This window comes from Rhineura floridana, chromosome 4, assembly GCF_030035675.1.
Source record: "Rhineura floridana isolate rRhiFlo1 chromosome 4, rRhiFlo1.hap2, whole genome shotgun sequence".
Classification (NCBI taxonomy): domain Eukaryota; kingdom Metazoa; phylum Chordata; class Lepidosauria; order Squamata; family Rhineuridae; genus Rhineura; species Rhineura floridana.
This window is the reverse complement of record NC_084483.1, coordinates 49,635,682-49,662,519: the sequence shown is the minus strand read 5'-3', so window position 1 is coordinate 49,662,519 and position 26,838 is coordinate 49,635,682. Positions and strand designations below refer to the sequence as shown.

Below are 26,838 nucleotides of genomic sequence, written 5' to 3'. Positions count from 1 at the left end.
GAAGGCTGTACTACATAATATTTCTAAATATGTAGACTGCAGAGGGCCCCCAAAGCCTAGGAGTTCCTGGACTGTAAAGCAGGATAGCTGGGAATGGAGCAGCTGTAAAGGTGATCTGTTATTCTTTGTACGTCTGGGGAAACTCAGCATGGAGAAGATAGGTGGGATGGTTTTGCTTCTGCCTGCGCAAATCAAACAGGACAATCCCACATATACCACCTTGAGCTTTGGAGAATGGGAAGATACACATAGAGGATTCATTTAATTCATTACTGCTAGGTGATCGCTATCTCCATCTTGGTCTGCTTGTCAGCTTTTCAGGAGCATCAGGCTGACTACTATCATACAACAATCTCACGTCTCCAAGTTCAAGTCTTTATGTAGTGAAAATGACATCATCCACACTCAAGAGGGAAACCCAAGTATGCATTAGAACAAAACAACAACTATAATGTAGAACGAAGAACCCTAGCCCCCAAAATAGTTAAAGATGTTTTCCATCCAAAGCAGTCAGTCAGCATTCTGAATGGTAGGGGAAATGGAATGGAGTAGGCTGAACAGGAATGCAATAGGCTGAACAGGAGCATTCCACACTACAACCTTTTGTTGCATGTCCTGCTTGCAACACAGTGCTTGCTTAAATGGATACTTGGTCTGATGCTGCATAGGGAGTAGTTCCTTTAAAAAATGTAAACAATTAAGTATGCCACTAATCTGTCAAAGAACAAATCTGAGGTATCAAATGTTCTGCAAAAAAGTGCAACACAATATGGTATTCAAAAAGTAGGAGATTCTGTTTATTGCTTTGATCTAACAGTTTGATCTAACAATATTGGAGGAGAGGAGCGTTGCTTCTTTCCATTACAAAAATATGTTCAGAAAAAGGGATATTTCCCCAAGAAGCAGCACAACCTCGAGAGTCGACACGTAGACTGCATGTAAAAAAATGAATAACAAATTAGTATTTATTGTGCAAGTGATTGTACGGAAAGGTCTTAAAATATCAAGAGTGGCTCTACCTTACCTAGATTTTTAAATGCTTCCTTTGGCATGTTTTGCCACCTGGTATTAGGATTTGTAAAATAAATGTTTTATGGTTAGCACTGAGGTGAATTTGAGTACACCTTGGATTCCATAAAAAAGCAAATACATATAAACAGGTCAGATTCCAAAACCTATGCTGAACCTAAGAACAAAAGTTCTAGTCTGCACAAAATTATATACATGTACACCAGTGTACTAACCCTTGCAGTAACTTGAGTTAAGCTTTACAAAAGCTGCCCAGTCTATACTTGTTATTTACAGCAGGTTTGTTTTTTAAAAAATCCATATATAAATTCATTTGTTTTTGTATATAAAATTCCCAAACCTTTGCATAATTCCCCGAAACTTGTTTTCATTTGGATGCAATGGTTGGTACACACCAAGGTTATAATTAGCCACCGGAATGCTTCTTCCATAATTATTTCTGGAGGTCTTGCTATTTGTCTCTGAGAATTGAGCACTGGTTTTTGGAGTGCTAGTTGCTGGCTGAGTTTCTGCTGGCTGAGCAGAGCTTTCCACTTTGCAAAATGGCTCAAAGCGACTGTAAACACGCCTTTCACTCAAGCGAGACCTTAGTAGCTCATCATTAGGCTTTGTGTTTGATGGACGAGGCGTCGTCGCTGCATTGACCCTGTGTGGAGGAATAGCAGGAGCCGGTGGTGGTACCCGCTCGCGGCCTGCATTTGGCCGTGGCTCCCTGACATCCTGGTACTGAATTTGCTCAGTGTTAAATCTCGGAGCAGATGGGTCACCTGGAGGTACCGCTAACAACATACTTTCCATGGGTTTCACAACAGGGGCCCTTTTCATGTTTTCATCAGATGGAGGTTTTAGAGATTTTGGTGATTTTGGAGGCTTGGGGGATTTGGGGGACTTAGGAGATTTGGGGGACTTTGGACTCACAGCAACATCCTCTTTACCCTTATGTATGCTGCCCTGTGAATTAGATGAGGAGGTTCTTTTTCTTCTTGGAGAACAGTCTATCTTTATTTCAGCCATTTTTGGCTTTTGAATTTCTTCACCTTCTGATGCCAAAGTGTCAGAACTGCTACACATTCTGTAGAAAGCAGGAGCTTTGTTTTTTGACAGACTCTCTTTCTTGTCTGGTGTGAGATTAAGCAATGACCTTAGTTTCTGTGACCCTTTTTTCAGGAAACTTGGGGAATTCTTGTTCTCTTTCTTTGGTGAGGCATCTTTGTCAGGGTCATCTTTGCTAGGTTCAACTATTACAGCCACAGAGATGGATTTGGTGGTGGAGGGGGAGCTTTTTGGTTCATCTTTGAGGTTTTTATTCTCGTGTGCTAGATGATTGGCTACATTGTGTAAGCTTTTAGTGTTTTTTAGACTATCCTCCGGAGGTGGCTTTAAAACTGCCAGTTGCCTAAATCTATTCCTATTTAGCGTGCTATACACATAGCTGGATGCCTCTTTGTTATCCCCATGATCCAAAGCAGATTTTGAATTGTCAAACATTGGAAAACTTCGCCTTTTCAGTACACTTTCCTTTTCATAGTTCTTCAGAAATTCTACTGGTCTGCTTGTACTTACAGCTGAATGTAGGTAGTCAGGCTTCTCTCTAGTAAGAGGTGGAGTTGTACTAGGTTTTTTATCTTCTGAAATTTGCACATTGTGGTTTTTTACTACACCAGGTTCCAATGGAACATTAGTGCTTGGTTCTACTGCATCAGTATCATCAGCTACATCTTCTAGTTTTGGAACATGATTTGGTGTCCCTTTAGGTGTTTCACTGCCATTGGAACCAATGATAGTTGAATTTGAAGAACTTGCACAACTGTTTACTTCTTTTTGTTCTGGCAAAGTTGGCTTAAAAACAAATGAGGAACGCAGGCGAGAGTGAGCATAAAGGGCATGGGCTTTGATGTTTTCTGCTGCATCATAACCCTCGCACCTGTCACCTATGGCTGAACCATTTGAGTCTGCTGGAAAATCTGATTGATCATTTAAGTATGACTCAATGCGCCAGTTACGTAGAAAAGATTTTGTGGTGCGTTCAAGGGTTGGCATTCTCTGCTGTAGATAGCGGATGTGACTGTCTGTTCCATTGAAAGATCTTCGTACAATTGAGTTCCTATCTGCAATATTGAGCTTTGGCTGTGGAAGCCGATCAGCTAAACTCTGTTGAGGCACATTGTGATTTTTATAACTTCCGTGCAATGAAGATCCAGTACTGAGACTATCAGATGGGACTTTCCAAATATGTGGTTGATTATTTGCCCGATTAATTGCTCTGTTGAGCATCAAGTATGGAGTCCTTTCTGGTTTCTCCCCTGCATAACTGTGCCTTTTCCAATGTTCATTTATTTCATTGGGCTGATACTGTTGGATTCTGTTCTGCATATGAAAACCTGGAGTGAACTGTATTTTTTGAAAAGGCTGGTTTCTAGCACCGAACTTGTCAGTGTCATTTATTCCGTATCTGCCTCGTATTTTCAGAAAGGTGGGATCAAAATTGTGAATCTTGTCGTGCCTGCCAAAAGGGTTACGCTGACTAGAAATTGAAGCTAAAGAGGAGTGCGAATGCTGGTATGCATCATTTTCCCAGAGCGCTAGGCGGCTATTAATTCTAACTAATTCTGGAGCAAATGAACTGGGAACAGAAGAGCGGGCGTATAATGTCCTAAACTCTTCATCAAAAGAGTCAACAAGTTGTCCTGTAATAATCTGGACCATGCTGAGGTTCGCTTTTTCAAATGACCACATAAAACTGAAAGATGAAGAAATGACAATTAGTAATCCAAATCAGGAGCAGGCAAACACTTGTTAATTAGTGATGGATTACACAATGAGGGTTTGTGTATATGAAATGCGCATGGGGATTTGTAAGACTATATATTTTTAGTGATGTCTAAAGCTGGAGAACCGTATTGGGTGTTATGCCTATTTTTACCAACATGGGCTAAAATGGGAGTAGCCAACATAGTGCCGCCAAAACATTTTAGACTCCAGCTACCATCATCCCTGATTATGGGCAATGTCGGCTAAGGCTAATGGGAGTTGGAGTCCAAAATGTCTGGATGGCACCAGGTTGGGGAAGCTGACATATATAATGTTAGCCTATAGCAGAGATGGCACCATTTTTCACTACTGTGTTATATATGAAGTGTGTGGACAAATGTGGGCATCATATCCTGCAGACGTGTCTTTTCGCTTGATAAGAAGCACCATACAGAAAAGGCAAAAGTCTTAAACTGAAGGGTATAAAGTAGCTCCCAAAAATAACACAATGAAGTATTTTTTAAAAAAGAGTTCCAAAAGCAGACCCTGACTTTGATAAATTGAGAAAAACTAAACTGCAATTCAGACACAAGATTATAATGAGAAAAAAACCCTGTTGTCTACAGAGAATGGGGAAAAATACATTTAAATCACCCAGCTAACTAGAACAGTATTTTATATCTGTATACTCCACCGGATATACCATACACAGAAACCATTCAAAGATATCTTACATTAAATATAGTAGTTACCTACCATGACCCTGGTGGGACAAGTATTTACAGATATCATCACAACCTCACTAATATTTTCAAAAGTTCATGTTGTTAAAAATCATATCAAACTATTTTGTTTAAAATATGTTGTGTTTTTGCTGGGATGCTTTTAACCACAGACATCCCCCTTCTCTAATTCCTTGTATTCACAGCACTTGACAGATGTATAAATTGGCCAACTATTTCTTCTATAAAAAAATCAACTGGAAAACACAATCCTAGAAAATACTGCTTTGGCAGAAATCTTCAATACAGTCAGTGTTGCTGCATTGGTGATATTTTTACAATCTGACTTTGATGCCTAAATTATGCCAAGGTACACTTTGTGCAGGAATCTGAGGGTAAGAGAATGTAATTTACCTTACCTCCTCTGTCCCATCTGAATGTACAAAAAAAGAAGCAAATTAAAAATCATTGATCTGGAGGGCTACTGCAAACATTATATATATAACACACTATTCTTTTGTAGATCTATGCATTAAATAATCATCATTCCAACAATAAACTGGAAACAATTAGAATGACATATTCATATAAATCCTGGGATGATCCTGAATATCATTATTTTTATAATAATTATTAATCTTTCCTTCAAAAGAATTCCAGGATGGCATGCATGAGATTACCCAATAGGCCCAGTGAATGAGCTGGGAGCACCCAATGCTGCAAAACTATTTAAGCAAAGCAGATATGGACCTGATCAGTTTCTGCATGAGACACTATGGGATGTCCTAGGTTAGCCACGCTGAGCTTTCTTAGAAGCAGAAACTGCTGCTACTATTGATGTTAATTTTGCTCTCACAATAATCATGTATGCTCCCCACAGCAACCACATTGAAAGTATAATCTAAGCTGGAGCCCACTGGATAAGGAGAGACTGAAATCTTTGAGCAGTGACATGAAATTCCCTGACCACTTCATCCAAGCACTTTCTGGTTTAAGGGCCCAGTCCAGGGTGCACTGACATGTACCAGTGGGCCAGTACAAGTGCTACCTTCCCTCAATATGTTAACAAAAATGTTTCTATTACTGGTGCTTCCATGTACAAGTTGTAATGTTTAAAAACCATGTAGCTGAGGGTCTCATTTGGACAGGCCCCTATGTGAAATTGATTTTTATCAGTGCTCATGTTGGAGACCCTAATATCTTAATTGACTTTAGTGGAATTTAAACATGTATAACTTTAAATGTGTAACTTTAAAGTTGACAACGAGGACATTGAACTGGTCAAGGATTATCAATTCCTTGGCACAGTCATTAACCAAAATGGAGACAATAGTCAAGAAATCAGAAGAAGGCTAGGACTGGGGAGAGCAACTATGAGAAAACTAGAAAAGGCCCTCAAATGCAAAGATATATCACTGAACACTAAAGTCAGGATCATTCAGACCATGGTATTCCCGATCTCTATGTATGGATGTGAAAGTTGGACAGTGAAAAAAGTGAATAAGAGAAAAATCAACTCATTTAAAATGTGGTGTTGCAGGAGGGCTTTACGCATACCATGGACTGCGAAAAAGACAATTGGGTGTTAGAACAAATTAAACCAGAACTATCATTAGAAGCTAAAATGATGGAACTAAGGTTATCATACTTTGAACACATCATGAGAAGACATGATTCACTAGAAAAGACCATAATGCAGGGAAAAACAGAGGGGAGTAGAAAAAGAGGAAGGCCAAACAAGAGATGGATTGATTCCATAAAGGAAGCCACAGACCTGAAGTTACAAGATCTGAACAGGGTGGTTCATAACAGATGCTGTTGGAGGTCGCTGATTCATAGGGTTGCTATAATTGACTTGAAGGCACATAACAACAAACTATGTCCTAGTTGTTTAGTAGAACTTGTCCACATATTTTGCTTTAAAGTGAAGTTTCAGACTGCTCATTATTTAAAGGCATTCCAAGAGTCTTATTTAGGAACTAACTTTCATACTCTGCATTAGAAGCATAGTCCTGTTCGTTAGTTCTCCTCTATGCACTCACTGGACACATGGAAGGGGGAACAGGCCTGTGCCTGCTGGCCATGTCCCTGATCTCCACATGTTCAGGTGAATATGCAAAAGGGGCCCTTTCATACACATTTATGTCAGGAATACAACCAGCAGCTCTACCAAATTTGGAAGCATGGCCAGTGGACACGGTCCTGCTTCTCACTACACATGTTCATTTAAAACATGGAAGGAACTGCCTGGAGAATGGACAGCCACAGAGATTCCCAGACACCTCTTCATAGTTATATAATATATATATGGATATGGACTGCCTTCAAGTTGATTCCGGTTTTCATGGTAAGCCGTATTCAGAAGTGGTTTACCATTCTCTCTCTCTCCCTCTCTCTTTCTATATAAACAGCAAATAATGCAAATTACGGCAAGATGTCAGTAGTATTCAAAATTACCAACACGCTCAGCTTCACTGCCATTTTGAGTGCCTCCTTGAACACCTTGACTCAAAAGGCGGCAAACTAAGCTGTGGCTTGGAGAATCAGAATAAGACTGCTAGCATGTTCTCCAGGAGTGACCCTTGCTAGTTATGAAAATGTGTGAGATTAAAAAACAAATACTTTTCTTCCTCCTGATCTCCAACTCACTGACTGGACATTGCACAGCCGTGGTGAATAGATGCTCATGCCTGATGTACTGGAAAAGACATTACAGTACCTAGCCAGTGATCAGTACTCATTAGCATCCATTAGGGTTAGGAACCATCACCCCCCAATTATGCACACAGAGCCCCTTATGTGCCCCACACTTCACACTCAGTACCCATGATGGGAAAACGTGGTTTGTCTCCCTTTCATCTAAGACCCCCCCCAACTAAACCCTTAAGAGGGCACTGATAATTTAGAACTTTGCTCAGTGCTTCAGGAGTGCAGTCATGGTTAGTTAGCTCATCCACTTTTGTTCTCCTCCCCTTTCCCCAGTCCTTCCCTGCCTCTGTTATTATTTTGCATCATATTTCAGTCAGGGTTCTTTTTTAAAAAATTGTGTTTCTCCTCTTGAGCTCCTCCCTAAGAAGCCTTAGTATGCACAAGGCTGAATACCAACTGCTGAGTGGGAGAGGGCTATTGTGCCCATGTCCTGCTGTAGATATCTGGCTGGCCCTGGGTGAAAACAGAATGCTAGACTAGATGGGTCTTTGGTTTGATCCAGCAAGGTTCTTCTTGTTCTCAGGCTAAAGGGACCTGAAAGGCTTCTGTTTCCACAAGATCCCATCACAGACTTGCCAAAGATAGTAGAAGTGACTCCAGTGTCCTAGGTCCAAGGATGATCTTGGGATCCTCAGCATCCTCCAAAAGAAGAACCATTGTTCTGGCTCTGCTTGGGATAGGTAAAATCTGTTCCCTAATTTTTTTAAAAATCCTGACTTCTCTCTCTCTCTCTAGATTACCCATGCTATCTCCCAGTGATTTTTTAAAATTATTCCTCCTATCTGCCACCCTGTAGGCTTCCTCTCTCATTTTTTATAACCAGCTTTTCTGTTCTCTCCAGCCTTCCTATATAGCACAAGCACAATACTCCTTCTTAAGCTATCTCAATTCCCTGAATAGATTTAGCCCCACAGTTGCCGGTCCAGTCTGGATGCTGCCTCTGTAAATAATCTTTTACTCCTGTAATAAACTGTTTATTTGGTTGTTCTGATCCTGACTCTTCATCTCATTGCTAATCTCCCATACTAGAAAGGTTCAGTTATCCCCATGGCACACCATGCCCCTTGGCTCAAGACCCTAGCACATGTTCCTCCCTTACACATCAATGACATGTTTGGACGAGAACACACAGTAACATTGTATTGAAGATACATAAATTATAGATAACATGTACATAGGTTCTTACCTATAGGTACCATACATGACTTTCTTACAGTCAACAAGAAGAAATTTTTGTTCCATTTTTCCATGGAATTTTGCCCCTGACTTGGAGAAATAATCTTGTCCTTTTACTGTGCGCACCCTCATGTTCTGAAAAATATGAGCAATTGTATGAAAAAGTCAGAATATTTCAATATAAATATTGAACAATTTACAACTCAATCCTATGCCTCTGCTCTACTTCTGAGTAAAACTAGGAGACTTAACCTGATGTAAAGGTGCAGAGAGTTGCAGCTGTAGAAACTATCATGCACTGAGCAATCCAAAGCATATTCATTCGGAAAACAGTTCCAGTGTGTTTAATCTGATTAAGTCCTTAATAAGTGGGAATGCATTAGGAATGCAGCCTTAAGATACTTCACAGTTCTTATTACATACACAAGGAAACTGTATCACTTTGATCTAGTCAATGCTATTTATATACAGAAATACAGGTGGGCCCCGCTTATACGGCAGGTTCCATTCTGGACTGCCGCCAAAAAGTGGAAATCACCAAAAAGCGGAACCCATTGACGATAATGGCGCACGATGAGCAAAAACCGCCATAAAAGCGGAACAAGCGCCTTAAAGTAGGGACTTTCCCTAATTGAAAGTCGCCGCATTAGCGGAACGCCGAAAGGCGAAGCGCCGTAAAGCGGGGCCCGCCTGTAGCTATATTAAGTTCAATATCTATATTAACTTCTGCTGGGGCTATAAAATAGCTTGTGTCTGTCTGTCTGTCTTTCAGAAGGTAGGATGTGAGCATAGTGCTCTGGTACTGCATGTAACAATAGAAGGATTTAAGAAGAGCCGTGCTGGATCAGACTAAAGGCTTAACTAGCCCAACATCCTGTTTTCCACAGTGGCCAAGCCACCTGATACTTCTAGGAACCCCACAAGCAGGACATGAGGGCCATAGCCCTCTCCCACTGCCATTTCCCCAGCAAACCATATTCAGAGGCACACTGCCTCAAATCCTGGAGATAGTTCATAACAATCATGGCTTGTGGCCACTGATAGCTTTGCCCTCCATGAATCTATTTTAATTTAATTGTGGCAAACACATTTTGTGGAAGTGAATTCCATAGTTTTACAATTCACTGTGTGAAGAGGTGCTTCCTTTTGTCTGTCCCACCCTTCAACTTCATTGGATGACCCTGAGTTCTTGTATTACGAGAGGGAGAAAAACTTCTTTATTCACTTTCTCCACAAACAAACAATAAATACTTGAATCACTATAGGAGAGAAAGGAAGGGAAAATCACATTTAAAAAGATAGCAGAATATCCTGTAAAGAGTGTATGCTAAAGCAATCTGCTTACATTATTTTAATCCCACATGTAGTGCAATTCAGAGTGAAACCCGTTCTGTCTGCTGGGACCTGTTCCCTTGTAAACATATTTAGGATTCTAGCAATATCTTAGAGGAAAATTTGCACATCTTGTTTCTAACCAAGTTATAAAGTGTCAAGGCTCAATGTTTGCCAAAGTGAACCAATGACCCTGCTCAGGGACTGAAGTGGGAGAATTGCATCTGTGCTGGAGAGGTATAATGACCAGCTTGGTAAAGAAAGTGCCACATGATGTGTAGAATCTGCAGTTATGCCTAATGGGGTTGCTAGGTTATAGGGATATGGAAGAACTAGTGTGTTTAGAAGGGATGTGTGCTTTTACAAAGCCTGAAAAGCATTTCCTATAGTTGCTGCCTTTGCTAACAACTGTCTGGTTGTGTTGTTATGTGTGTTGCTTTGCATTGCCCTTTGGTTGTGCATTTTTGCCCCTTTAACCTCTTAACACAACTATATATGTACCAGCCTGACCATACATGCACGGCATGGTAACATCCAGGACCAGCTACTGTAATGTGTTGTATGTGGAGCTGCCTTTGAAGATAGAAACTGGAAGGCTGCTGACTGTTGGAGACATTTCTCACTAGTTCTTAAAGAACTTCATTGGCTGTAAATCTGTTTCTCAGCACAAGACACTGGTGCTTACCTTTAACACTGTACCTGGCTTGGGATCCCAGTACCACATGTTTCCATACCAGCCTACCTGTGAATCAAGGTCATCTTTGGAGGCTCTCTTCTGGATTCCCCTGCTGTCTCAAATGAGGTAGGCAGTGACCAGAGAGAGAGCACAGTACCTTGTTTATGGAATTCCTTCCCCAGGCAAAGAAGTTTTACTGTTTTATCACTCTAGTGCCAGGCTTTTTATTGTCTCACTGCTCTTCTCGCTGTGGTTTTAAGGTATTTTATATTGGCTCTTATTGTATTTTACTTTGTTTAGCTTTACAAAACCACTCTGGAAGCACTGGTGAAGAGTGGTATATAAATCTTTTTTTTAGTAATAATAATTTGATAATAGACATGTTGTTCTGTTGAATCTACCCCATTAAGTAACTTGTTTATTTTTAATAATAAAATATTATTTTATTTAATAATAGATAAATGGTTCATATAACTAATAAAGAGCTTCACTCAGCAACTAATGTTGCTTCATTGGTTCCACCCAAATAATTGGTGAACTACAAACCTGCCTAATTCACCTGATCCATTGTAATTGCATACAGTTTGCTACAAAAGCACAACGTAAGTGACTTATAGGGGTAAAATCAACAGAACAACATGTTTATAACCTATTCAAGAAACAGGAACATCCTGAATAAGGGCAATTGTGTTACATCAGTGCAATGATACCACAATGTCCAATGTCCAACACAGAGATGCAGCTTCAGTATCTCCCAGCTCTTCCATGTCAACATACAACCAGTATTCACAAAATATCACTGGCAGCTTGAAAATGGGAGTCCTTGGATTTCTCCACTTGAACATTATTAAATCTGTCTTCTTGAATCAAAACAGCCATCAGAACATAAAACAGCACTAGAATCTAAGTCACTGAAGTTCTTTAATGGGGCAAAAATAACCTTCTGTGCATCTTCAGAGGAAATAAATTAAGAACATGGAGACCTGCAATGATTCACATGGGTGGAAGGGGGGGGATGAGGTGAGGAAGAAGATTCCTTTTCTCCTCCTTGTTCTCCCCCAAAGCGTTGGGTCCAGGTGTTGTTTGACTCTTGGGCAAGATATCCTCAGGGGGCCATCACTCCCCAAGTAGCCCCAGTTCCTCTTCACTGCAGTTGCTGCTGACCATTCACTTGCATACCTTTCCATACCAACCCGCATCAGAGGGAGTTGAAGGCTTCTGCTCCTTTTTTGCTCCTGTCACTGCTTGAACAGACAATGACAGCATGGAGCAGAAGTAGTAGCAGGTACAGAGATCACTTGGGGTTAACAGCGGAGCCCCTGCTGGGGTGTAGGCCTCAGCAGATGCTCAATGATGCCAACTCCTGACACTGTACCTATGCTCCTACTCCGCAGACCTTCCTCATATGCTGCCCAGCTCCACAAAGCAAGGGTACAGAACTATCCTTCAATTCAAGGATCAATGCCCTTGTTTCTGCACATGAAGCTGTATGGCAACTCATTCCCTGGAGATCCCAGTGTGTACTGGCTGCATGGTGGCTGCACTAGGGAGCTCTTTTGTTGTCTAGCTCCATGGAGATGGCAGACAGAATGATCTTGTGGTCTCTGCTTTTGCTGCTATCTGCCCCTGAACCCCAAAGATGCCAAAACTAAAGAGTTGTTTCACTGCAGCAGCAACAGCAGTGGCTCCATTAGCCTCCCCCTCGAGAGAAGACAGACATAGTTGTTTAAAGTGTTATGCTAGGATCTCACCCACTTCCCTACCCGTCTAACATATCCATGCCCCTACTTCCTAAGGCAGTCAGTCCCTAAGCTTATGCATGTATACAGGCTTTGGCTGTGGGACAGTCCATTGTTATGAAGCTAACACATATGCTTTAGTTAGGGTTATTCAGTAAAGACTTTGAGGTGAGCTAGGGGCTCATTGGTCCTTTCCATAGGGTCTCTACTCATAACATTATATTTATATATTTAAAATAGTTATATGGTGCCTTTTCCAAAGCTCAAAGTGCTTCATAATAAATTGTAAAATCAGCAGTACAATGGAGGCAGCTATAAAAAGCAATTACAAGAACCACCAAATTATGCATTCCACAGTCTGGGGGGTAAAGGTGTCCCCGCACTTGTAGTGTGAGTCGTTTCCGACTCTTAGGGTGACGTCTTGCGACATTTACTAGGCAGACCGTATATATGGGGTGGGATTGCCAGTTCCTTCCCCGGCCTTTCTTTACCCCCCAGCATATGCCGGGTACTCATCTTACCGACCACGGATGGATGGAAGGCTGAGTGGACCTCGACCCCTTTTACTGGAGATTCTTCCTCCTTCCGTTGGAATCGAACTCCGGCCGTGAGCAGAGCTTCGGCTACATTACCGCCGCTTACCACTCTGCGCCACAGAGGGCCCGGGGGGACATTACACAAATTGCCTTGCAATCAGTGTTCAAACTTTGTACAGGGACATGCAGCCGGGCCTGACATGCAGCACAGAGATGATGTAGGACTCATGTTGTGAGGTGATCTCTAAGATACATAGGTTCCAGGGCAATGAGGGGCTTTAAAAAGGTATGCACCATAACCTAGTAGATTTGCCTATTCAATACTCACTACATACAAGAGTGTCTGCATGCTGACTAAGTGTTCCAAAATAGGTTATAATATTCTTACCACATTTAAAAAACATTTTCTAAAGGCTGAATAGATATTTTGGTATCTAGCACAAACTGGAGTATTTCCTTTGGAAAGGTTTAGGAATTAATGTAGGTATTTGCTTTCTCAAAGCATAGCATATGATCACTATGACCTACTTCCAGGTAGATATGCTTAGGATGATATAACGGTGAGTAGTAAGAGAATATGCAGAATTTTAAAATATCCAGGCTCCCATTCTAAGCACATTTACTTGTGAGTTAACATCTCTAAACCCAGTAGGATGTATGATTGAGTAAACAATTTTAGGATTATACTGCAGGATTTGAAATTTTATGCACACTTTGAGCTCAAGCCTAATTGAATCCAATGAGACTTTCTTCTGAGTAAATATAGACACAGGATCAACTGTAATCTTTTAAGTAGGAAAAATGCTGGAAATTAATTATAGCTTAGAAAACATACAATTTCCACTGGCAAGCTGTTCATCTTGGCCATACAAATCTCTTGTGCTTAAGGTTCATTTTTCTTTCTGGGAACCATCCACTATTAGGCAATAATGCAAACTGACACACATATATACTAAGCCAGTATTCTACTACCTGTCAAAATTTCTGAATTAGCAGTCTTCTTCAACTCATCTAGAAAGCTGTTTTTTAAAAAAATTCCAGGAAAGAACCTTCACACAACCACAATCATACACAGAGCCTTGGTTCTGTTAAAAAGTCAAGCAATGTCAACAAGCCTTGTTTGCATGCTTTCTTTTACATGACATCAGTCCTCCCCTTACTTCCTACTTATCAGCACACCATAGTTTGTTGTTTCATCCAAACTGGGACAACAATGGTTTGCAATTCTCATTTGAGGACAAACCTATCATTTGCACAAGAATAGCTCTTGATGTGACAGCAAAGTATGGCCTGTCACTAACTTGGAAATAAGACATGGAACTGGACTGTGTGAGGATGAGGGAAACGAGGTGAAAAGGAAGACTGAAAGCACAAGGTTCACTCATGTAGTGTCAAATCATGGTTTGGCATTACAACTGAACTAACCCACATAGAACATTCCTTGATATCTAACTTAATGCTCTTTTTTTTATCCTACCCTTCCTCCTATTCACACATTCTTAGAAGTAATTCCTATTAAATGTAGAGGTTACTTCTGAAGAACGGTTTCAAGGCCTAGAAGAGAACCGAAATGAACCATTAGCACTATCCTGCTCCTACAGAATACCAAACTTCTGGATTTAAATAGATTATACTTTCTGCCATCCTTCATTGCAGAGCCAAAAAAAAAGACTAATCTTGTACATCAAGGGTGGGCAAAAGATAGTTTGGGATCTACTGGTAGATTTCTGGTTGACTTGCAGTAGATCAGTCATGGTTTCTGACTCCCAATCATTTAACAATAGTAACTAAAATTGCAAGCAAAAAATGATAATTTACTACCATGGCTGGCTTTGCGCTAATCACTTATCAGCCTCTTACAAAAGAGAACACAGAGGCTGATAAGTGATAATATAAAATATTAATATTAATTGGTTGCCTTTGAACATGTGTTTGTGCAGTTCTGCTGGCCAGTATTAGAAATGTGTTCAAATTCCTGATCTGCCATAAATCAGATGTAGACCTGTACTCACAGATGTAGATTTGTATTCATATATGCAATTTATTCCAGCATGTGGCTTATGGGGCACAGTAGATAATTGACTCCACTTCCCCAGCCACCATTTTACACCTGGCTCTGGCTGGTGGATCTTTGAATTTTAGAAAAAAGACAAAACAGGTCCCACGAACATGAAATCTATCCACCTCTTCTGTAGATGAATATATACTGAAATGGAGGAACTACCTCTGAGATGTCATAGGCGCATTCATAGAACTTTAATATTGTTTAACCCTGGGGTTGCCAACCGTCATAGAACTTTAATATTGTTTAACCCTGGGGTTGCCAACCTTTCTAGGCCCAGACATCTGCTGACCAGAGGAACTGTTGTGGCACTACATGAATGTTGCAACTCTCCCTTCCTATATGTAACCCTCCTGAAATTGCCAGTGTACCACAGTTAGGCTTGAAAGAAGCCTTCTATTGGCTAATGACAGCTTCTTCCAAGCTAATTTAAGCAGGGGAATGAAACCTTCCATGGGCATAGGGGAAGGCCTCTGTAGCCACATGGGCACCTGTGGGCACCATGTTGGTGCCCCATGGTTTATATAATTACCACAGCATATCAGGGGCAAAGGTCAGAATGATGTTCAGTCACAATGGCCTGGACTTCCCTTTAAGTACTAATAAGAAAATAAGGCAATCTGGAAGATGCACATTTTTGTATGCTTTCTGGTGTATACAGGTCTCTGGATAAATGCATCTATTTTGTATAGCTATTTTTGTATTTATAGTACATACATTGCATAATGGCTAAGAAATTTTCAACAAAAGCAAAGAATAAAAGATGAAACAGTGTGCCGTTTAAAATATCTACACCAAAAATCTCTCTCTTTAAAATGTAGTTATACTGAAACAATTTTGGAAATCACATAATCTGAAGCATACAAATGGAGTTGCTGTATCCAGGTGTGGCTTTGCTTTAGAAGAAAGTGTTTTGCACTCATGCAGGTTGAGGCACCCAGTTTTCACCAATCCTCCCTCCAGACCTCTGTAGTCATTGCACATTCTGTTCCAGGGGGTCACCCAACCCTCAGGAGCAGCTCTGGCAAAAAAGCGGTGGTGGTGGGATCAGGGTTTTCCATCATATTAAAGCTAGTGTAGAAAGCAGTCTTGGAAAAAAGTCTACAAACGTTACTAGACAACAAACATACTTTCCCACTAGGTCACATATAATTGTATATTTAAAGCCTGGCCCATTCAAAAGTTCTATGGCAGGTAACAATAGCAAACATTTGCAACACAGTATTAGGTTGCTAATAGTAATTGGGAAAGAATGTATTTAATAGTTGTCTTCTCAGTGATAGTGGCATGGCACGGAAATCCTAACAGCACAATTCTGTGTGTGTTTACTTGGAAGTAAATCATACTGTGAGCAGCTGGAGCTTTACTCTCTAGTAAGTGGGCTTAGGAAGAGTAGCTTTAAGGCTGACAATTCTTTCCCAATTACTCGCTAGTAAATTCCATTGAAATTAATTGGAATTAATTCCTTCTGAGCAAGTATGGATAGGATAAAGGTGTATTACTTTAATTCTATTCACTCCTCTGATGTTTCACTTTCTACAACTAAAATGTCCATTTATTAATTTGAAACACATGTGCGCTAAATATTGTTCTCTCCCATTGAACAAATGACTTACCCTGAGCCTTTGGACTTGACAGCCTTGTTTCTCTGTCATCTTAAGAAAGTTACTGAAGTTAGATTCATCTAGGAGAATATATACTGAAATTCCCTTGGTGGATGCTTCTACAATTTCTTTAAAAATATCCACATCTGTAAAAAAATCCATAACTATGGCGATAACCTGCATATAAAAAAGAGAAAGAGTTTATACCATTTTATACATGACTGATAGTAATTATAAAATATTACAGAATTTGAAGTGTACACATAGTGTTGCTACTGACATCTACAATGAACCATAAGCTCTCTGTATTGAACATTTCTTCCTCATGCAGGAGAGTGAAAACTGGTTAATTTCTGAATTATTGCATTTCAATATCATTTGCAAATATATGTCTGCTTACATCATTTAGGCTTCAAATTCACACATACTTACTTGGGAGTAAGTCCCACTTAAGGGCTAACTTGCAAACAAACACATAGGATTGCACTGCACACCTAACTGGCCAATTGAAGTCTTATGGCGCCTTAAAAGATTTACATGTTTATTATGGCACTGAAAATTTTAAGGTTACACAAGACTGCAATAGACTAAAACACTTACTCAACTTGAACATATTTGTATAAATGTTTTAAAGTTTTCTTTGGAAAACTGAGGGGGGGGTAACTGAATCAGAAAACAATTTTATGAAAGCAAATTATTTCTGTAACAAAAAGTGTTACTATTCAAAGCACAAATAGGGAACCTCCTCCGAGTGTTGTTGGATTACAGCGCCTATCAGCTCTGACTATTGGCCATGCTGGCTGTGGCTAATGGGGACTGAAGTCCAACAACGCATGCTGAACCACGTGTTTCCCATCTCTGATTTAAAGTAACGGCTTCATCAAAGCTGTACTTTGCAATTGGGGTGACCCTATTTATTATGAGTTGCCTTCAGAGAGTGCAAAATGTAAGGGGAAAGATTCAGCATTTCTCAATAAGCTTTGGATCTAAATTCATAAAATGAAATATATTCCTACAAAGTCAATGACATTTGCATAAGGAGAAAGGTGAATAAAGAATCAGAAATATGTTTAATGTACATTAGTGAAACTTTCCTGATAAGGCCAAAAGTTTAAACTTCCACATCTGAATTAAATCACACAACTGGCTTGAAGATTACAAAAGAATTCAGAATCCAATGACAATTATAGAATTGTAGGGTTCTTCCACAAATCTTTTTAAAAGTATGACAAACCAATTTTGTGTGTGCAGAGAGGAAGGAAGGGCTCAATTCTGAATGGAGCAGCAGCAGACATGAGGATGCTTAGTCCTTTCTTTGCTGCCTATTTTTCTGCTGCAAATTGATCTGGCACCTGCTTTCTATTCCTTCCACCAAGATTCCAGATGTATGTTTATCCTTAAATCTAGTAAAAGCTAATAGCAATTAGTAAAGGTACTATGATAAATTGTTGTTCAGTAGTTGCAGGCTGGAGAGCCAGTGTGGCGCAGTAGTTAGAGTGTTGGACTATGACCTGGGAGCCCAGGGCTCGAATCCCCACATAGACATGAAGCTCACTGGGTGATCTTGGGCCAGTAACTGCCTCTCAGTCTCAGAGGAAAGCAATGGTAAACCACCTCTGAATACCGCTTACCATGTAAACCCTAAGTCGGAAACGACTTGAAGGCAGTCCATTTCCATTTTCAGTTGCAGGCTGAAATCGGCCAACTCCAATGATATGAAAATTTGCAGCAACCACTAGGTGGTGATCTCGGGGAAATAGTAAGGCAGGAGCTTACAGACAGAAGTGCTAGTGAATTCTCTCTCTCTCTCTCTCTCTCTCTCTCTCTCTCACACACACACACACACACACACACAAAGCAAGATACAAAACCTAAACCAGGCGGCAAGAGAGATCAGTCCTAACATAGTTAGCCTCAAAAAATGAAGGGTAACACTGGAAAAAAACAAGGACTTCAAATGTACTGTAATACTAAATTTGTTCAGGCCTACAAAACACACCTGCCTGAAGCTTCCAAGTAAAAAAGATGGCTTTTCAACAAAGTGATGGGTAGCGAAATCTAATTTCAAATAAATGGAGCTTGTTCTTAGTCATTTGAGAATCACAGCCGGCTTACAAAGCACAGTTTATTAGTCAGTCTTCTGACTAAACATCTGATTGTTTGTGACCACCAGTAGTGGTGCTGCAGGAAGTATATGTGATTGGTTTCCTCACAACTTTCACATGAGATTACAGTATGAGTCAATTTAACTGAAGACTCTGTGGAGGAGAGAGAGGAATAGAGCCAAAGTTTCAAGTGGTCAACTCTCAGAATCCAAAATAACCAAGTTCTTATTCATTTATTTGCATTATGATCTTTCTCCAAGGAGGTTGGAGTGAGATTTTAGCTTCCTATCAACCCTGTGGTAAAGACTCAGCAAAGAAAAAGGCTTAGTTAAAGCTACTGAGTAAACTTCATCAGCTGACCAGGGACCTGAACGTGGGTGTTCCAATATGCAGGGCTCATAACACAGCTACTGCTCCATGCTGCCTTTCTGCAGTATATATCTGCTGCAATATGTATGTCTGAATATAATGGGAGTTATTTCTGGCTACTATGTGACTAATATTTTATATAATTTTATATTAGGAATTGAAACAAGAGGTTTCTAAGTAATCAGCTGCTTCTATAGGTCCCAAATTATAATGCAGAAGGTGGCACAGCACTTGGAAATTTAAAACAAATTAAAACTTAAGTCTGAGGTTGATTTTTCATGAAGAAATGATGGAATGGCAGGTCCCTGCTGTATGGGACATCTTCCCAACATTCCCCACTTAAGGGTCCAAATGCACTCCCAAGCCTCTAAAATAGTAGCGTTAGCATTGCTATTTGAGGTTCGTAAGCTGCTATTGTGCTATAGGGTTTTTTTTAAAAAAAAATCACAAAGTGGTATCAGAAGTTGAGTTGCTACTCACCAGTGTGTAGCCATGTTTCCAAAATATTCACACATCTCAGTGATAGTATATGTATGAAAAACACTGATATTTGACTTTCAGAACTTAACAAGTATACTAGAAATGCCACCCAGTGCTGAAATTATTTTTGGATCATTTATAATCATGATAGTTGAGTAATTGAGGGAAGCAACAGCATGGCCAGTGAGGAGTAGAGAGAAACAAGGCTTATATGCTAGAACAACCCAGAGTCCCCCTGCACAGTCGCATATGTAACCATAGGTACACCCCCACTTGGTACACAGACATTTGTTTCTACCTGGCCAGATCCCATGCCAAGTGAGAGTCAAGATGCTGGAGGTGACTTTCTGCTATTGGGCTCCTTAATGATTCTGGACCCTGAGAACTCTCTGCCTTCATCTGTCTCCAGCACTAGGCATGCTTCAACTTTTCTAGAGTCACTAGGCTGCTTTGACTGAGGCTAACCTTACTCTTCAAATCTTATTGGGAACTTCGCAACTGGCATTTTAATAGAATAATTTTTCTTCTTCTTCTGTATCTCAGGAAACATATTCTGACGAACCAGGAAGCAAACAAATAAGAGATTAGAAACAACTGAAAAATTAGGGATAATTAAGACTACATTTAATAATATGCAGAATAACAAAACAGCAGCAACCTAGAGCAATTTATGTCTTCATAGCTCCTTATGAAAGTATGTAAAATAACAAAAAAAGTTTCTTTGGAAACAATCTTGCTGAGCTGGTCACTATGAATAGTAAATTTTAAATTTTAAATCAAGCTCCAAAATCCACAAAGTATTTTGTTAATTTCTAAGATGAACATTTTCCATTACAAAACAAAGAAAAACCAAAATACTGAAGAACCTTGGCTAGTAGGAAAACCAGAAAATTCATTTATATTATCAACCACATTTTAAAGAATGAAAATGGGAAAATTACACAGCAATTTTGTTTGAAGAGTTCAGCTCTGGAGTATAGCTTACTTATAGCTTTGTCATACACTAACTTTGCTATACACTAATTGTGTCAACCACTTTATATACCACTTTGGTCAATAACAGCCAATGGCCAGGGCTGATGGGAGTTGTAGTTCAGCAACATCTGGAGGGACAAAGGTTCACCATACCTGGCCTATATAGTCACCACACAATGTAAAGTACAACCACCATCTGTGCAAAGTCCCAGGGGAGCAGTAAGATCAGACCTAGTAAATATACATTTTCATCACATGATGAAAGCTTCCATATATGATGGCAGTAATTGTCAATGGGAGGAAAGTGCATGTAGTGTTCAATTTTCATTATAATATACTGTCCTATATTGAGTCAGATAATTGGTTCATCTATCCCAGTATTGTCCATTCCAACTGGCAGCAATTGTCCAGGGTCTCAGAAAGGCTTTCTGAGATGCTTTACTCAGAAATGCCAGCAACTGAACCTGGGAGCCTCTTATTATTGTTATATTCATGAATCACTTCCCACAAGGCATCCAGAAGCAATTTCCAATATAATAACATATATAAAATAATTGCATATATAAAAACAATTGCATATAAAAATTGTAAATATAAAAGCAACAGGACATGTATAAAATTTATTCAGATCCAAGACAGATACCAAGTGGAATAATTATTTTAGAAGGCTTATTGAAAGAGGAATGCATGTTAACTTCTGTATGTAAAGCTTTTTTTGGCCTTTCGCTCCATATATTCTATATTTTGAATATAGAATGTGACTTCCAACAGACTCAACAGCTTAGGTCATGATCAGCCTATTACAAATAATGACCATGACGCATGGGTAACAGGTTGGAACACTTTGCTAGCCTCTTTCTGTATCTATGAAATATTGACGTAATTGTCCTTTTGCTGGTAATAATTCTTGTCATTACTGCAGATTGCTGAAGAGCAGTCTTCTTTCTTTTTTGACTTTACAGAATGGTGCTATACTAAGTAGTGATTTGCAATCACTGGCTGTAGGTTATTAATTTGCTTCTTATTTTGAGGTGACCAATAAGAAAAGTAGAGCAATTACAAATAAAACCATTATAATTTATAGGGGTTGAAATCAGTGTTCAACTGCATGGTTGAGTGCCAGTCATGAGTCACATCATCAAGAAACCGATGAACTCTAAGCCCTTGGAACAACAAACACATAATGCTCAAAATCCCATGAATTTACTCATTTGACATAATCAGGCAAAACTGCTGACCTTGTAATCTATCATAATGGTGTCACATTCCAGTTAGAGAATCCCTAAGATAAAACTTGAAGTGTGGGCTGCTGCTGGAAAAGTTCCTAGTCTTTACGCATGTGAATGAGCTTGTAAGTGAACCATGGAGCTTCTGACTCACTTCTCTAGCAGCCACTCCCTGTATTTCACTACAAATTATGTAGCACAGTGGACTGATTCAGCAAAAAAGGAAGAAAAGGAGATAGTCCCATGGAGACAAGAGCTTGCCATGAAGAACTCCCCATAGTGCTTGTAACTTTTAACAAGAAATGCTGCAACCTTTAGCAAGAAACGATCCTTCTGCCAAATGACAAAAATTTCGGCTGTTTCAGTTCTCTAAAAACAGAACATAATTCTGCAGTGTGGATTATTATATACCTGAAAGTAAGTCCCCGCTGGGACATAAATATAAAGGAAGTTGAGTTCAACGAAGGTTTCAGTCAACTGCAATGCTTTCTGACCTACATCTGCCCTGTCACTTCTGTTAAGAGTTTATGCCTTGCCACTTTGATCAGGGTGTATTTAGACTTCTGGTAAGTTTGAAGGGGTACTTTGAATAGGAGGTAGAGAGTGGTAGAGATGCTTAGATCCTAAACACAGAGGGAAAAGTGCTTAGACTCAGTGGAAATTATATGCATGATGATTAAAATGAAAAGGGGGGAGAGCAAGAGTGGCAGTCTAGTTACTTTAAAAGATGTCAGTACAGGAATTCTGAACCTTGACACATTTTTGCTAATAGGAACTAGGTTGGAACAGATGGCTTTAATACTCCCACTTATTAAAATAGGCATTATCCTTATTAAAATAGACATTGCTTCCTATACTGCTGTTTCACTATAGTGGTCTGTGCCACAAACTTTTTTCCAAGTCTCCCCAACATCATGGCTGCACCTTCAGAAATTCAAGATTCCTGTGACTCATCTTTCCTACCAAAGATATAGATACAATCCATGACATCCTTCTTGACTTTTACTGAAAAAGTCCCCTGACTTACATTTCTATGCTGTTGCTGCTGCTTTCTCCAGACATATACTACGTGCAGGCAACTACAAATTCTCCTAGGTTGCCTCCCCTTCATAAGACCACTAATGTTTTTCGGATCTGGGGTTGGGTTAGGCTATCCAGCATCCTCAAATATATATTCTCTGCCCTAAGCACTCTAAATATCATGTACAATTAAAAAATACAATGTTTGCCACTGCTGCTGTAGCAATGCAACTCCTACATCCTGATTCTTTCCAGTTATAAAAAAAACCATCCCCCCCGGCTTCTAAAAACAGTAGCTAAGGGAGTCTCGTGACAGGTAAGAGAAGCAGCCCCCTGTAATTTGAACACTGTTAAATATGTATAAATTCCATAGTACCATTAATTGGTTAACATATGTACAAGAAGAAAAAGAAAAGCACACTGAAAAATGTAGAAAAAGCATGTTGTTTATAAGGGGAAATGGGGCAGATCACTAAAGAGACATTTACAGCAGCACAGAATTATTGAAATAGGAAGAAGTCATTCAGCATTAACAAATGAATTTTTACCACTATTCAGAAAGAAATTTAACTGGACCCTTTTCAACCCTTTTTATCATTCATTTTTTTTAAAAAAAAAAATGAAACACCATGTTATGTGTACAGTGTTTTGAGACGTTCCAGCATTTCAGAAAAGAATGAATTTCAAAAATAAAAACGTGTGAATGTATTTCTGAATATAGTTTTAACAGTTATGGACTTCATTTCCAAAGACTTTGACAATATTGGTTGTATAAACAGTATTTTCTGCCAAAGATGGACTGAAGTCATTGTACATATTTTCTAAAGCTACTGAAGAAGCTGAAGTTGTTTTTATACATGTTTTTCTTTTTGATGTTCTTATTGTTAGTCACTTGGGGATTTCGTGAGAAGCGATGCTGAAATTAATAATCCTCTAACCTTCCAAAAAGTTCAGAAGACAATAAAAGGTAACAAGTGAAAAAACATTTAGATACATAAATATCCTTTCTCTTACTTTTATTTGGATTTAAGCCTTCTAATGTAGGTTTTGTACTGTCACTACACTTTGCAAAATTGTGCATATTGCATAACAGTAAGTTTAAAAGGAAACATCATCATTCTATCCAACACTAACTGAGCCATTTCACGAATGCCCTCAATTTATTTGCAGCTGTATACAACACGAGTCAGTAGTGGCTGCAGCAAGGCTCAGTCCCCACAGTGTCTGTAGCCCTTGGGCATACAGCAAGGGCTTATCCTGCATCTCCCCTCTGTGCCAGAATTGACCCAATTTCACTTGGATGGGATGCTGTCATATGTGGGCTTTTCTTATGCAGACTGAGCTTTCTGAAGTCACCTTCACAGTGCTCTGACACAGGAAGAGTCATGCTGCAAAAGATAACAATAGTAGCTGCACCCAGAGCCATTTCACATATGATAGTAGAAGCAGTTATTTATTAAAGATTTAGCATGCACCCTCTTCTTGCCAATAATATGCAGTGGGAGGGCCACAGATATCCTACATCTGCTTTTTGGGGGGTGGGGGGGTTACGACATAGAGCAAAAGATTTACCTCATACAGTAACCGTATACAATGAACAGTCCTGAGGTGCTACTTATTACCAGGCTGGGACAGAAATGGCTCTCCTCTACAAGGAATGTGGTACAGGACACAGGAATTAATTGTGGAATTAAAATTTGTGGGCCTCAAACTTTGGTTCAGACTTTGTAAATGCAAAGGATTATGAGAAGAGTGGTATTGCAGGAGTCATTCATTCATTGGCGATCACTTGTGGCCGAGTAAGATTGTCTTCCAGGATAAGGTCTTTAACAGTGGGTCCGTACATGACTGTGGAGGCCAATTCTGGATCCACACAGCCTCCCACAGTGAGGACATAGGTTTCCAGATGGAAGATGGTCACAATGAGGATTTGCTTGATGTCCCTTCCACTTAGCTCATTTGTCCCTTTCGCCCCGTACTCGTGCTTCTTCAAAGTCTATAGCACCTTTGATAATGGCCGACCTCCAATTGGGACGCTCATGGGCCAAAGCTTCTCAGTTCTCGATGCTCATGTTACATTTTTTTAGATTAGCTTTAAGAACATCTTTAAACCTCTTTTGCTGTCCACCGATATTCCGTTTTCCATCCTTAAGTTGGGAGTAAAGTAGCTGCTTTGGAAGATGGTGATCAGGCATTCGAACAACATGGCTGGTCCATTATGTAAATAAGCATTTTGGTCTCCCTGTGAATATCCCAATCCTCGAACACTCTATACTTCATTCGGGAGAATGCGGCACTCGCAGAGCTCAGACAATGCTGAATTTCAGCATCGATTTTACAGAGAGATGGCTGCCAAGATAAGAAAAGTGATCAACATTCTCCAGCATCGCACCATTAAACTGGATTGATGGTGCTACAGAGGGATTGGTTCGCACCTGTGAAGCACTGGTTTTTTTTATGTTAAGCGAGAGGCCAGACTTTTCATATGTTTCTGCAAAGACATTTAGGGTAGTTTGAAGATCTTCCTCTGAATGTGCGGAGACTACATTATCATCGGCATATTGAAGTTCTACAACAGAGGTTGTAATTACCTTACTTTTTGCTTTCAGCCTACTGAGATTAAAAAGCTTTCCACCTGTTCAATATGTGATCGCCACACCAGTGGGAAGTTTCCCCTCAACAAGGTGTAGAATCATGGCAATGAAAATAGCAAATAAGGTCGGAGCAATGACACATCCCTGTTTGATGCCTCATCCCACTTTGAATGGATCACTTTGAGAGCCAATGTTATCCAAAATCGTCACCATCATGTTGTCATGGAGGAGTCGCAAAATATTCACAAATTTATCAGGGCATCCAATTTTCAGAAGGATAGTCCAGAGAGCAGTTCGATTTACAATATCAAAGGCCTTAGATCAATATACGCCATATACAGAGGTCGGGTTTGCTCCCTGCATTTTTCTTGAAGCTGTCGTGCAGTGAAGATCATGTCCACTGTCCCTCTGGAAGGGCAGAAACCATTTTGGGATTCAGGGAGGATGTCTTCTGAGATTGGTAGGAGGCGATTTGTGAGGATCCTTGCAAGGATTTTAACTGAGGTAGCCAGAAGAGAGATGCCTTGGTAGTTCTTGCAATATGTTCTATCACCCTTCTTAAAAAGAGTGATAATTATGGCATCCCTACAGTCTTCCGGATCTCCTCCCTCATCCAGATTTTTTCGATGAGCTTATGAAGTTGTTATGTAAGTTCAGGCCCACCTTCTTTAAAGACTTCAGCAGGAATCCCATCAGGTCCACTAGCTTTGTTGTTCTTCATTTGATTAATGGCTTCACTGACTTCATCCAAATTAGGGGATACTGCAAGCTCATCTCTAATTTGTTGTTGCGGGATTTGCAAGAAGACCTCACCAGCCACATAATTAAGGAGGTCGTGGTAATGCTCTTTCCAATGCAGTGCAAGACTCCTTGTCCTTTAGAGGTTTGGTACCATCTATTGAATGTAAGGAATTTGTACCCATAATTTGTTGGTCCGTAGATGGCCTTTGTGGCATTAAAAAAGCCCTGTGCATTATGAGCATCTGCAAAATGCTGGATTTCTTGAGCTTTCTTTATTCACCAGGTGTTCTTAAGTTCTCTACTTCTTCTTTGGACCTCAGCCTTTGCACTGGCATAGATTTTTTTCTTAGCAGCACAGTTAATGTCTTTCTGCCATATCTGGAAGGCTTTCCTTTTCTTGTCAATGATATATTCAATCTTACTATCATTCTCATCAAACCAGTCCTGATGTTTCTTAGTTTGGTATCCAATAGTTTGTTCACATGCTGCAATAATGGAAGTCTTCAGTTTAATCCAGTGTTCCTCGACATTTTCAGGGAGTTCCATAGGTAGATGTTTCTTGAGAGTTGTTTGAAAGCAAGCTCGCTTAATGGGATCTTGAAGGGCGTGGATGTTCATTTTACGCCTTGGTTTTCTTCCTTGGAGCCTACGTTGACGAACAATATTAATGGCCATAGTGGATCGAATTAATCGGTGATCTGTCCAGCAGTCGTCGGCACTCGTCATGACCCTAGTGAGGAGTACATCACAATGATTTCTGGCACGGACAATTACATAATCCAGGAGATGTCAGTGCTTCAACCGAGGGTGCTTCCATGGTGTTTTAAATTTATCTTTCTAGCAAAAGAGTGTGTTTGTAATAACAAGATTATGCTCTGCACATTTAGTCAGAAGTAGAATTCCATTCAGGTTGCTATTGCCAACTCCTTCTTTCCCAATGGTTTCTGGCCATAATCAAAATCACGCCCAACTCTTGTGTTGAAATCACCCAG

General features: G+C 39.9%; 1 protein-coding gene across 12 annotated transcripts in view; it reads right to left on the bottom strand.

The window, feature by feature from the left end:
• Positions 1-770: 770 nt before the first annotated feature.
• Positions 771-26,838, bottom strand: part of FAM83B (family with sequence similarity 83 member B) — a 63,699-nt gene continuing 37,631 nt past the window's right edge. For all 12 annotated transcript variants that reach the window (XM_061622986.1, XM_061622973.1, XM_061622979.1 and 9 more), the window contains 3 exons: positions 16,349-16,513; positions 8,398-8,522; positions 771-3,769 (listed from right to left, as the gene is read on the bottom strand). In XM_061622986.1, coding sequence (XP_061478970.1) covers positions 1,339-3,769; positions 8,398-8,522; positions 16,349-16,498 — 2,706 coding nt within the window. In that variant the 5' untranslated portion in view covers positions 16,499-16,513 and the 3' untranslated portion in view covers positions 771-1,338. The remainder of the gene's footprint in view (positions 3,770-8,397; positions 8,523-16,348; positions 16,514-26,838) is intronic.